General features: G+C 38.2%; 1 protein-coding gene across 2 annotated transcripts in view; it reads left to right on the forward strand.

Moving 5' to 3' along the window:
- The window catches only part of LOC149194566 (Guanylate-binding family protein), a 92,416-nt gene that overhangs the window by 27,158 nt on the left and 52,354 nt on the right, over window positions 1-12,904 (forward strand). Inside the window, exon 2 of one of the 2 annotated variants that reach the window (XM_089405117.1) lies at window positions 5,150-5,311. The exons of the other annotated variant lie outside the window; for it this stretch is intronic. Within the exon in view, the coding sequence (XP_089261243.1) occupies window positions 5,150-5,311 (162 nt within the window). The remainder of the gene's footprint in view (window positions 1-5,149; window positions 5,312-12,904) is intronic. 2 annotated transcript variants of the gene reach the window in all.

The raw sequence follows: 12,904 nt of genomic DNA on the forward strand, positions 1-12,904 counted from the left end.
AGAACAAGCTGAAGGATATAAAGAACGGAGAAGGTGAGGATATTCAATCCTACTTCATGAGGATTACCGAGATAAAAAATGACTTTCTTTTGATTGGTGAAGCTATTCTTGATAGGGAGCTCACTCTCATTGCCCTTGGAGGTCTTCTTCTCGAATGGCATGTGTTCAACACTACTATTCTCAATAACGACAGAATTGCAGATTTTGAAGAATTTCTGACTAGATGTTCTCAAGAAGAAACAAGGATGATGGAATTGGAGATGCCTTCGAATAGGAATAATCCTACCGCATTCTCCACTCATGTCAAGAGGAAGAACGATGCATGTTCGAAGAAGCAAAGTCAAGGAAGACCGAGATTCAAAAATGGAAGGAAGGGAAGATGCTTCGTTTGCAACAAGTTTGGTCACTTTGCTAGGGAGTGTCCAAATAGAAGGGACACATCTCATGATGATGATCACAATCATTCCAGGGGCAATAACAACAATCAAAGGAATGGCAGGTTCAACAACAAAGGGAAAAGGAATGCTTCTAGGAAATGATTGAGCTTCCAAGAGATCAGGAAACACCAGGTATGATGAATCTAATGTTGTTGATAACAAGCAAAAAGAATTCTATCTTATATCTTTCCTTTATATTGCATCTCCTTAGGATACTGGGAAATTGGTTGATTGATAGTGGTGCCTCAAGGCACTTCACCGGGTATAAGGAAGCTCTTTCAAATTTGTTTGAAAATGATACAAATTTGGAAACTATCCTCGGAGACAATGCTACCTACCTTGTGAAGGGAGTTGGGAATGTTACCTTTCAATTAAATCAAGGTAACACCGTTCATTTTCAAGAAGTACTATATGTACTTGATCTAAAGAAGAATCTAGTATCTATCTCGGCGATGGAGGACAAAGGATTCAAGGTGGAATTCATCGATGGAAAGGTACGTGTGTGGAGTAAAATTTTCAAAGATGCATTTACACTTGGCTTCAAGATTGATAGCCTATATCAGGTTGGAGGAAGCCCATTGAGAGCCATGTCTTGTGACACATCACTTCAATCCGAGTTATGGCACTGGAGGTTTGCTCATCTACACTATAAGGCTCAACCCGATGCAAGGAAGATGGTGACAAGTATGCCTAGATTTAAAGTAGAACATGAAGGTGTTTGTTAGGGATGTGCCAAAGGAAAGCATACAAGGGGACCATTCCCCTCAAGTGATAGCAAGACCACTGACATATTGCAATTGATTTACTCTGATCTATCTGGTGCAATGCTTTTGAACTCATTGGGAGGATACTTATATTATGCAACCTTTATAGATGATTTCTCTCGCAAGACTTGGATATATTTTTTTTGAAGAAGGATGAAGCATTCTCATGGTTCTGTTCTTTCAAAGCTTTGGTCAAAAATCAATTCGGGAGGAGGATCAAAATATTGAGGATTGATAATGGAATTGAATACGAATCAAATGAGTTCAAAGATTATTGTAGCTAAGCTGGCATTAAGAGGGAGACTACTATCGCATATATTCCCGAGCAAAATGGTGTTGTTGAAAGGAAGAACCGTTCTGTCGTAGAAACCACTCGTGTATGTTCAAAATAGATGCCCTCATCAAGCATTGGACTCCAAGACTCCCGAAGAAGTTTTCACTGGTAAGAAACTTGATGTTTTTCACTTTATAATTTTTGGTAGTCCCATATATTTTCATGTGTCGAAAGAAAAGAGAAGCAAGTTGGATGCTTTTGGGAAGAAAGGAACATTTTTGGGCTACAGTGAAACTTCCAAGGCGTATAGAATTTATGAGCCTGGTCAAAGAAAAGTGGAGATAAGTCATGATGTCACTTTCGATGAGGATGCTACCCTTGGGAATATTAGTAACCTTCCTCTTCCAAGGAAGGACAAAGAAACAAATTCTAGAAAGCAGTGAGAACCACAGGATGAGTAGATGTCCGATGCTGAAGGATCAATGGATCCCATTGATCCACCCCCTCATGAGCTCTCCTCCTTGAAAAGGAGACCCTCTTGGCTTAGGGAGACTCTTGAACATGACGAGAGACATGTTGCACCTAGGGGGACATTTCTTGAAAGCAAGAAGCCGAATAGGTACCAAGGGTACTTAACTGCTATGGGCACCATTGTTCAATCTGAGCCTTGCACATTCGAAGAAGCTGCCAAACACCAGGTTTGGAAGGATGTAATAAACGAAGAGTATGAGTCGATTATAAAGAATGATGTCTGGGATGTGGTCCCTAGACCCTAGGGACAAATCTGTTGTCACCTCGAAATGGCTCTACAAGATCAAGTATGGAGCTAATGGAAGTGCTGAAAAGTTCAAGGCCAGATTCGTTGCTCGAGGCTTTTCTCAAAAGGAAGGTGTAGATTATGATGAGATATTTGCACTCGTTACTCGCTACACCACCATTCGTTCAATTATAGCCGCCTCGCAAGGATGGAATCTACACCAGATGGATGTCAAGACTGCCTTCTTGCTTCTTCACTTAAGGAAGAAGTCTATGTGGAACAACCTGAGGGGTTTGAAGTTGAATATCGTCAGACACATGTATGTAGGTTGAAGAAGCCCTCTATGGGTTGAAGCAAGCACCCCAGGCTTGGTATGAGAGGATCAATACCTATATGATGAAGCTGATCTGAACCTTTACTTTAAGGTTGAGAATGATAGACCTCTCATCTTGGTACTCTATGTGGACGATCTCTTTTTGACAGGTGCAAACCCTCTTATTCATCAATGTAAGAGGGAGTTGGCTTTTGAATTCGAAATGAAGGACCTAGGACTGATGCATTACTTCCTAGGGTTGGAGGTCTGGCAAAAGCCACGTGAGATTTTCCTTTCTCAAGGAAATATATTGTGAAGATACTTGAAAGATTTGGGATGGTGGACTGCAAGTCCGTAAATGGTTCACTTTCTCCCGCCGACACATCCTACCCATGCAATCTGGAACTCATGGGAAGTACCTCTCATTTGGTCAATTAGTAGAGAAATGAGGATAGGGACCATAGTACTATCGATGGACGCATTGTGTACTACCGCACTCCCTATGCTAGGATGTTGATATTGATCTGGGATCAATGGAAATTGTCTTCAGGTCGGTTAAGAGTGGTATGACACTCTCTGCTATTGGAGACTGACTTCGGGTCAGTGGAGAATGGTATGATACATTCTCGATCATTTTTTCTTTCTTCATGGTTCAGCAGAGCAGAGTTGTGCAGTGACAAGGATTGTACAAATTCTCTGATAGTTTGGCAGGTGATGTTCTCCCTAGTTGAGAGTGACTGTTAAATTTGGCCACTAGGGCCAAACATCACTTTGGACAACTGTTATGAGACAGCAGATATTTTTTTTCGGATTCCTCTTTCCAAGAGGTGTAGGATTGATCTAAAGATCACCCCATTCTGACTTGTACAAATGAAGTTATGAATTTATTTTGATTATGGACAAATTGTCAAGGTTGGACAGCCATCATATTAGCTTCCTCCAACCTTCAACATTGCATATAAATACAAGGTGCCTCCTCATTTTGGCATTTCATCTCATTCATCTCTCTCTCTCATCTGATTGGGTATGGATTTCTGGGTCTCTCTTTCTCCCCACGTGCTAAAGGAAGACTGTCTTTTCTAGCTGCTGTGTTGACCAGTTTTGACCTAAATTTCAGGAGGCTGAAATTTCAGGAGACCGAAATTTGAGGAGGCTGACTTTGACCAGCGCTGACCCTGTTTGACTTTGGTTTTGTGAGGGAGACTTGTGTTTGGGCAGGCTGCTGTTCTGGGCACAAAAACTGAGGCAGTTTGACCCCTGCATTGACTAGCGTCGACTGCCCTAATTCAGGTTGCTGTGTTGACTTTTGTTGACCAGATTTGACTGGTTATTTTTGGATTGTTTTGGGCTGCATTATCTTGCTGTTGGAGGCCAAGTTGACCAAGGTTGACCGAGCTGTTTTGGAGTTCAATTCCAGCCCTGTTGAACAATGTTGACTTTCTGGTTAGGGCTTTCTGCTTCTGCTGTTTTGAGTGATCAGTTTGGGCAAGTGAATATTGTAAATTGTACTCTCTCTCTCTCTGCTGAACTTTTGAAGAATTATAAGAAGAATTGATCAAGGGTTTCCCCACATTGGGATTTGTCCTTGGCTGGTGCCATATCTTGTGTCCTCTTGTGTTGGCTTGTCTTCTACTGTTATTGCTTATGTTCTATCTGCATTTTAGTATCATGTTTTCTGATAGCTATACTGGATATGATATTGGGCTAATAAAGAAATTTGAAGTAAAATTGCTCTAAGCATAGAACATACCATTGTTATGCTAAAATTAACAGATTAGCTGTCTGATGTAAATGAATTAATCTTTTCTAATGTACATGAATTAATCCGTTCTTTTCCCTGTATCAAACAGGGAACTGTATACAACTCTTAGCACATCGCCAAATAACTTTTAATAGACAGGTTTTGCATGTCGTGTATTGGATTTGATTATGGATTATGCACTCTGAACCGAAGTGTGTTGGAGTTCCTAAATAAATCCACAGTGTTGAGTTTATATATTGGCCTTTTCTTGACTAGGCTATTTCGATAGTTTTTGTTAAATTTGCAAGAGGCAAATCAGGGAAACAATGAAGGGCATGACTGACCTAGGCATTTCCAGTTTGTATGGCTGTTTCATGTTATATTAGTTCTGTTCATTAGTTTAAAAGTTTTACTGAAGGTTTAGACACCTCAATCTGGAAGTAGTATATGGAGATAAAGTTTAGAGGAGTGGGATATTGCACAACTGAGGGATGTCAATAGATGGCATTTTGTCCTTTTATTCTGCATTATTATTTATCATGAGCACTGAAACTTGCATGTTTGTGGGTCACAATGCAAATTTCTTTTTAGGCAGTCTTGATTAACTTGATATCATCAACTGTAATATTTTGTTATTAATTTTCCATGTCTTTTTTCAATCAGATGATTGAAAAGTAGATTTAAATATTATCTTGTTGTGTATGAAGTGATAAGCCTCTGTAACAGTTTCCAGGGAACCTTTCCTGGCTTTGAATACTTGCAATAAACAAAGGTTTCTCTTTAGATTGAATTAAACATTTTAGCTCATTCTAATCTATCATGTTAAAATCTCACAATGCTATTTCTGTTCATATCTTTGACAGCTTCTTGGAAGGAGCAGTGGCTTTCAGGTTGCATCCACACATCGACCATGTACAAAGGGCCTTTGGATGTGGAGTGCTCCACTGAAGAGGACTGCTCTAGATGGAACTGAGTACAATCTCTTACTTCTTGACAGCGAAGGCATTGATGCATATGATCAAACTGTAATCATTAACCCTATTTTCCTTATTTTCAACATATAGTTTGTAAGCAATTCACAAGTATTGCAATTCACAAAGGAAACTAGTTTATGTTTTGACAGTTTCTTTCAAGGTCATCTAGATGGCAGCTTATAATTATAATCATAAACTTACTGACTATGGATGTAAATATCTAAGTGCGGACAACTATTTGCTTAAAAAGGATCTTATGCTGGGAATTAGTTAATATAGAGCAATTCAATGTAGCAAAATTCTTTATGTTGGCAATTATGTTACTAGAAACTTTCCCCAACCCCCATTTCCATACTGAAAATGTTTCTGATAGGAAATTGGTATGATATATGGTATACCCCAGAAATGATTCTGGGGTGTTTCCCAAAAGAGGAACGTGTTGTAAATGTTTTAACTTTTAAGGAAATCTCCTGTCAACGATAACATTGCTTTCAGTGTATTCTCTGAAGAGTTAAAAAGCTTGCAGGTTTCTGGGTTATAAACATTCTGGGACCCACTTATAAATCTAAAACTAAAAAAATATAATCTTAAAAAACTAAAATCAGCAACAAACAAAAAAAAATCTAGGACATATTTAATGAAATGTTTAGGCAATGTTATCATAAGTTATTCTGATGATAGTATGTCCCCTCTTTATCAGTAGATTATTGTGGGGCCCACTTATTGATTTTGTGACATATGGTGAAGATGAGTGGGAATGCATTGTGGTGCCCTCTTGCCCATTTGGTGATGTGATGAGCGTGAGTGGAAATGTGGTAGGAGAAGTAGGTAGTTCTTTTTAATGCTTTGTTAATTTATTTTCTTGAATAAATGGCCATTTCCTACATTTTAGGGGATATTTCAAAATTTCGAGGTTGGCTTGATGAAAGGCTCACACTTGCTGATCATGCTTGGGTTGCTTGTCATAATGGTATTTGTTGTTTGGTGTGATTTGGTGCCTCTTGGGAAAGTTTAATGATTTTCTGTTAAGCAGGTGTTAAGCAGCTAGGTTTTACAAAGTAGGTTTTACCTGCTAGTTGCACTTAAGCATGTTTTACAGAGTATATGTTAAGCAGCTAAGTTTGTCAGCTAAAGAGAGAAGAGTTTGGATGAAAAACCAGATTTCTGGAGGGGTTGAGGGTGCAAATATTTACACTTTCATCCAACAGAGGATGGCAATCCACTAAGCTGCCTATTGGATTGAGTAATCAACTTAGTTACTTGGGTGCATTCCATTGAGTAATTTGCCCTCAATCACTTTGGTCTATTGGCTTCAGTAATTTGCTCAATCACTTGGGTCTATTGGTAGATTTTTAGCAGGTATTTGGGCAGCATGTTAACTACATATTCTGCTCTCAACATTTCCTGATCATTGAAAACAACTGGAGGCTTCACGATTATTTCATCTTGAACATGAAACCAATAATTTGTTTAACAGTCTGTTTTGTGGGATTATAACAATCCAACAGTCAAAGTATTTCATTCTGTGCCCATCGTACTTCATCTTCAAACCCGAATTAAATTACAAAGGGCCATTTCCAGGTGGCTTAATTCATGTCTCTTATTGCTATAATAACTTTTGATTTGATCTGCTATAATAACTTTTGATTTGATTTATTCTATTATTTCTACATTTTATAAGTATGGTTTTTTCTCCAGGAAAAATCACACTTTCTATTTAAATTGAAGAAAATGTACAATCTTCAGGTGCTAAGCATTTTATAAGTATGTATTTTCTTAAGGCTCATGAAATTTACCTTTGCTTATCCTTATTGAAATTTATTTGGCAAGAAAAAACAAAAGAAAAATTTAGATGAGAACTTTACAGTGGTATCAGAGTCTAATGCTTCCAGCCTTGTGCGAATGATTGAAAATGGCTCATAGAATTTGATTCCTTGGTGATGAAGAAGCAGAGATTGACAAGATGGAAGAGTTTACCAAAAACTGACAAAACTAAAAGTGATTTCCAGGCAGGGCAACAATGAATGGCAGCAGTTTTCTAAGATGCTTCGATTACAACCTTATCTTCAAACAGCCATTTCTTTAAGCAACAACTAGAAAGAAGAATCACCTGATTTTGGGAACAAAATGTAGAGAAATGTAGCTTGAGCAGGAATTTCTTGCATAAATTAACTTTAAGTGTAAATGTGCAGGAAGTGGTTTGAGACATTTTATTAGTGACCACTTAGGAAATGTGGAAGATAATTATATCTTCTAATTTCACTTTTAACAGTATGACAAACGCAAGTCTACTTTTTTTTGAAGTGAACTAGTTTTAGGAATCTCATGATTTTTATTATGATTTTTGATCTTAGCCATAAATCTCATGATTGATATAGGTAGCAGCTAGGATTGAGGATATTAGTTTTTAGGATTGAAAGATCAGTTATTTTCTCTCAAAGCACAAATAGGATGATATAGAACAGGTCAATAACACACATGAAAGACAACAAGAGAGCTGGAAGAGGGTAGAGTGCATTTGAAGAGAAGAAGAGGAACATATTGCTAAGTGACCAGCAAGTACACCACTGTTGTGGTGGTCCTTTCTTCTTGCACAGGTTATACACTCTCAGATTTGGTCTTACACCCTGTGATTTGATTGTACACTATTGTTTGAGGTGATTTAATTGAGTGTATACTTGTTGGTTCAAAGCAGGGTGCAGAGGGCACGTTATAAGCTTTGATCAAAGGAATGAAAATTGGAAGGAGAAATTTCTCTATATGTGTTTTTTATTTCTTCCACTGTTCATTTTTTCAGCTATTGTGTGATTCATGAAATGTTCAGAAATTTAATTTTCTACTGTTAAATCAACTTTGTTTTCAGTTATTGAGTGTGAGAACATTAGGATAACAATCACATAGGCTTGAAAAATTGTCAGAAGGATGGTTTCCATATTTCTTTGAAGGACTAATTTTCAGATGTAGGAGTTCGCGAATTGGATCTCAAAGATGGTGTTAGCTAGCTTCAGATTCGAGGATAGACTTGATGGTCCTTAAATTTTTTGTTATGGAAACTAAGGGTTATGCTCTTCTTATTAAAAGACTGATATCTAGGATATTGTGCCTTCACATGAGGACGAAAGTTATGTCCAAGTGGATGATCATGGATGCTGTAAAGCTGTAAAGGATCATTTGATCCCTCTATATATATGAGAAGAAAACAATAAAGGATATGATTTATGCCCTAGTGGGCCTCTAGCAAGTGAGAACATAAATAGGAAGGTGATAGTGTGAATTCACAAACTTAGATCCATAGAGATGACCTAACAGATTTAGACAATAGTTACCTTATGCAGGGCACACAAGTTCATGGTCAACTTGTAATCGTTAGGGATAAGGTTGTAGATTTAAAGCGAGTGAACATGGCACTAAATAGATTCCTAGCTTCATGGGAACCATTCGTCAAAGGTGTTTGTGATCATGAGAAGCTTCCTCACATTGAAAAGATGCAGGATGATTGTATCCAAGAGCAGACTTGATTGGAGTTGAAAGCTAGCAAGAAGGGCGATGATGAGAACCTTGTTCTATTTTGGTTAGACAAATAAAGGCAAAGGTAAAGGACCTAGCAAGGGTAAGGGAAAAAGTGAGGAGTCAACCTCATAGTTAGGAAAGGACTTGAGTAAAAATAAGTGCTTCGTTCCTCATAAGCATGGTCATTATGCATCACAATGTCTAGAATCTAGATAAGAAGAAGGGTCGGTGGAAGTAACATCAAAAGTAGGTAGTAGCGTCTATAGAAACTTATTTGGATAAGTTTGTTGCCAAGTTTGAGAAGGATTTCTCGATGGTATCTTGCCTTTATACCAACACAATTCTTAGGAATGTGTGGTACGTGAATATGGAGCATCTCATCATATGACATCACCTTGACAATTATTCTCTAGTTTAACAAAGCAAGACTAAGTAGTATAGCATGAGCTTGGTGATGCCAAGTACCTAGTAGCAAGAGTAGGTATTATTCTCTTCCACATTGAGTTAGGTTTTATATGTTGATGATGTTTTGTTCATTCCAAGACTTAGAAAGAACTTGCTTTAGGTTTTGGTTATGGAGCACAAGGGCTATGATGTGGAGTTCAAAAACCAATAGGTCCTCATCAAACCAAAGGAATCTAGCCTAGATATAGCATAGGTAACATGGTTTAAGGAAGCTAATAATTATAGGTTGTTGGGTGAACTTGATTGAGCCTTGGATCATAACAATTATAGCTTGTGTGGGTTGTGGCACAAGAGGACGGGGCCCTTGCATCATAAAGCTTTGGCTATTATGAAGGGGATAGTCACATGCCATCCAAAGTCTAGTATTGAGCAACATGGAGTGTGTAGAGTGTGCATGCTCAACAAACATGCCAAAGTTATTTTCCCAAGGAGCGAGCATAGGTCCAAGGAAATTCTAGATATGGTGCATTCAAATGTCTATGGATCGATGGTAGTAATATCCATTTTAGGAAGCATGTATTCTATTTATTTTTTTGACGACTTCTCTTGCAATACTTCGATAGACTTCCTAAAGACCAAAGATGAGTTCTTTAGTAGGTTTTAGGAGTTAAAAGTTTTAGTTGAAAACAAAATAAAGAAAAAGTTCAATGTTTTGAGATTAGACAATGCAAATGATTATAAGGTGAGATAAGATAATATAATGAGATTAATGTCCAATAAATGACCTAAAAAGTAGGTCAATGGGATTGCTGAGGATAATTGTTAAAATTGGCAACTAGGGCCAAACTCCATGTGGGTCATTTTATTTATGGCAGATGATATTTTTCTTGCATTCCTCTCGTCGAGAGGTGTAGGATTGATCTAATGATCATTCGATTTTGACATGAATTTATGGAGATATGAATTTATTTGTATATACTTGATAAAGTGTGTGGCACACCCCTAGCTTAACCTCAACGATTCATATAAAAGGAAGATACCTTGTGGCATTATTCACTCATCTCACTGCACATCTTCTCTCTCTCCTACGCATTAGAAGATTCTTTCTCTCACACGTGTGGTCGAAGGAGGAGGATGCAAATCAAGTTTAGGGCAGCATTGAGTTAGGGCTGAACATCTTCTCTCTCTCCTACGCATTAGAAGATTCTTTCTCTCACACGTGTGGCCGAAGGAGGAGGATGCAGATCAAGTTTAGGGCAGCATTGAGTTAGGGCTGAACGTGGAGGACACAGATCTGTTTATGCATGCATTTACCAGCATAGTGGAAGGTTTGACTTCGTTTTTGGGTTGGGCAGCCTCTCCTAGGCTTGCCGCATTGCTGGGCAGCCAAACGCTGGCCTGTTTGACCACGGATTTGACCAGCGTTGACTGGTTAGAACTTAGGGCACTATTGCTGTTGGAGGCTGAGTTCTCCTAGGTTGACTTGAGATCAAATTGGGGCTGATTTGACTAGCTTTGACTTTGCTGGTTGCTGATATATTATTGCCTATGTTGCATGGGTTCCCGAACCCGGGGGTGGGGTTCTCGAACCCGTCCCGGGTTCTCGTCCCCAAGTACCGGATTCGGGTTCGGGTGCTTTTGAGAAGAACCCATAAGAACCGGGTTCTTCTATGAAGAACCGGGTTCTTCATTAAAAAAAATTGGGTTCTTTTGTCTTGACGGGTACGGAGAACCCTGATGATGGGTACTTGGAACCCCAAAATCAGGTTCTTTTGGGTTCTTTGGGGTTCATTTTAGCTTTTATATTTTATTTTTTAATTAATTTAATGGGCTTCCCCTAATATTCTGGGTAGCTAGTTCTTCATCTTGCCAGAGGAATTGGAGTAGTTATGCCTTTATCCATTTAGTAAAAAGAAATATGTTGGGCTCAAAGAAGGCAGAGAACTTAGTGTACGTTCATAGCACTCTTCGTCTCATATCTCGAAAAGACCCTGGATACGAGGGTCCTTTCAAGAGATGGGACCAATACACAAACGATGCTATGTGTGTGGACAAGGAGATACAACCAGATGGCCTTATTGAGCTACCTCTAATTGCTATGGATGAGCAAGAGCCTCAAGATGAGAGTCATCCCTACCTGGAGAGCATGCTAACTGAAGATTTGAGTGATGTTGATGACATCGCTTGAGGAAGCCATTGTTCACCATTAGATATTTTTATTTCAGTATTTTAAAATTTCCCAGTTCTTGTTTGGAGATGCCTTAAGACAAATTTTGATTGTAGTATGACAATGGACATATATCGTGATTCTTATTAATATGTCAACTCCAATTTGCACTTGATATCAAACTAGAAATTTTGAAATTTCATTGCGAATGTTGAATGTTCAATGATGTGCATGTTTAAATATTTAAAGTTTAAATCATAAATATTTTAGTTTTCTTGTTTAAAGTTGAAAAATATACAAATTCATATATATTATAATTTATAAAATATAATATATATATATATATAAAATATATATATATATATATATACCCCCGACGAACCCACGCACCCTGTTTCGAAAAATGACGTACCCGTCCCCGTCCCCGCACCCGTACCCGTCCCCGAACCCACGTTTCCTGGCAACATAGATTATTGCTGACATAAAATATCAGATTTGTGATATTGTACTATCTCTCTCTCTCTCTGCTGAATTATTGAAGAATATAAAAGAATTAATCAAAGGGTTCCCCACATTGGGGTTTGCCCTTGGCTAGCTGCCACATCTAGTGTCTTTTGTCTTGGTTTGTCTTTTGTCGATTTATTTATGTTCTGTTAGCATTTTACTTTATGTTATGTGATTGCTAAACTGTGAATTGACATTGGGCTAATAAGAAGAAATTGAAGTAAATTGCTCTGAGCATAGAACATACCATAACTTAACAATAATGATGTTGATACAAGCAAGAGTACCAAAATGTCTCCTATATAAAGAACAAGAAATAATGTAGAAACATAGGGGCTATATGCTAAACAATGTAAAATCCTTAGCTCGAATTGGCGTAGGCCATACAAAGGAGTTGGGGAATAGGTTATGGTCCACTATATTTTGAGCTATCTCTCATAACACCCAAGTTTGAGCGAAGAAAATTCAACATAGAATGGTTCCTTGAGTGAGGGCTAGGGGAAGATTTGGACCCTTTGATGTGTTGCTTTCATGAGGAAGCAACTTGTCGCTAATGTCTAGGAGACCTTGGTAGCTTGCTGATAAGAGATTTGGTCTAGCGATATCTCTCTCTCCAGGAAAGCGGAATGGTGCCTCACATCTGCATTGATCTGTAGTTCGAGGGAATGCTACTATCAATTTGTCTCTTGGTGCTTCCATTTTTTCAAGGAGGCATTAATTAAGAGGAAGCTAACTAATTTGTACAACCCACAACGAGATGGGGCCCTAGAGCAGAAGAATCAATCCATCATAGGGGCTATAAAGCCATTATTCATGACTAGGACTTATCGATGTCTTTGTGAGCAAATTAATGCAACACTAAAGGAGGCATTCTAGTTGTGTAAAGCCAAAGGTGTCATCTTCACATCTTTGGCTATCTAGTTTATATCCATATATCAGTAGAAAAGGAATAAATTGGAGTCCCCTTGAGTGGGAAGTGTTTATTTGTGGGTTACAATAAGACTTCATGTTAAAATATCCTAAAATCAACGTAAATTTGCTAGTAATATTAACTTTAT

Source organism: Pinus tabuliformis, chromosome 2_2, assembly GCF_031772625.1.
Source record: "Pinus tabuliformis cultivar Carrire ecotype Pingquan chromosome 2_2, CPIR1, whole genome shotgun sequence".
NCBI lineage: Eukaryota > Viridiplantae > Streptophyta > Pinopsida > Pinales > Pinaceae > Pinus > Pinus tabuliformis.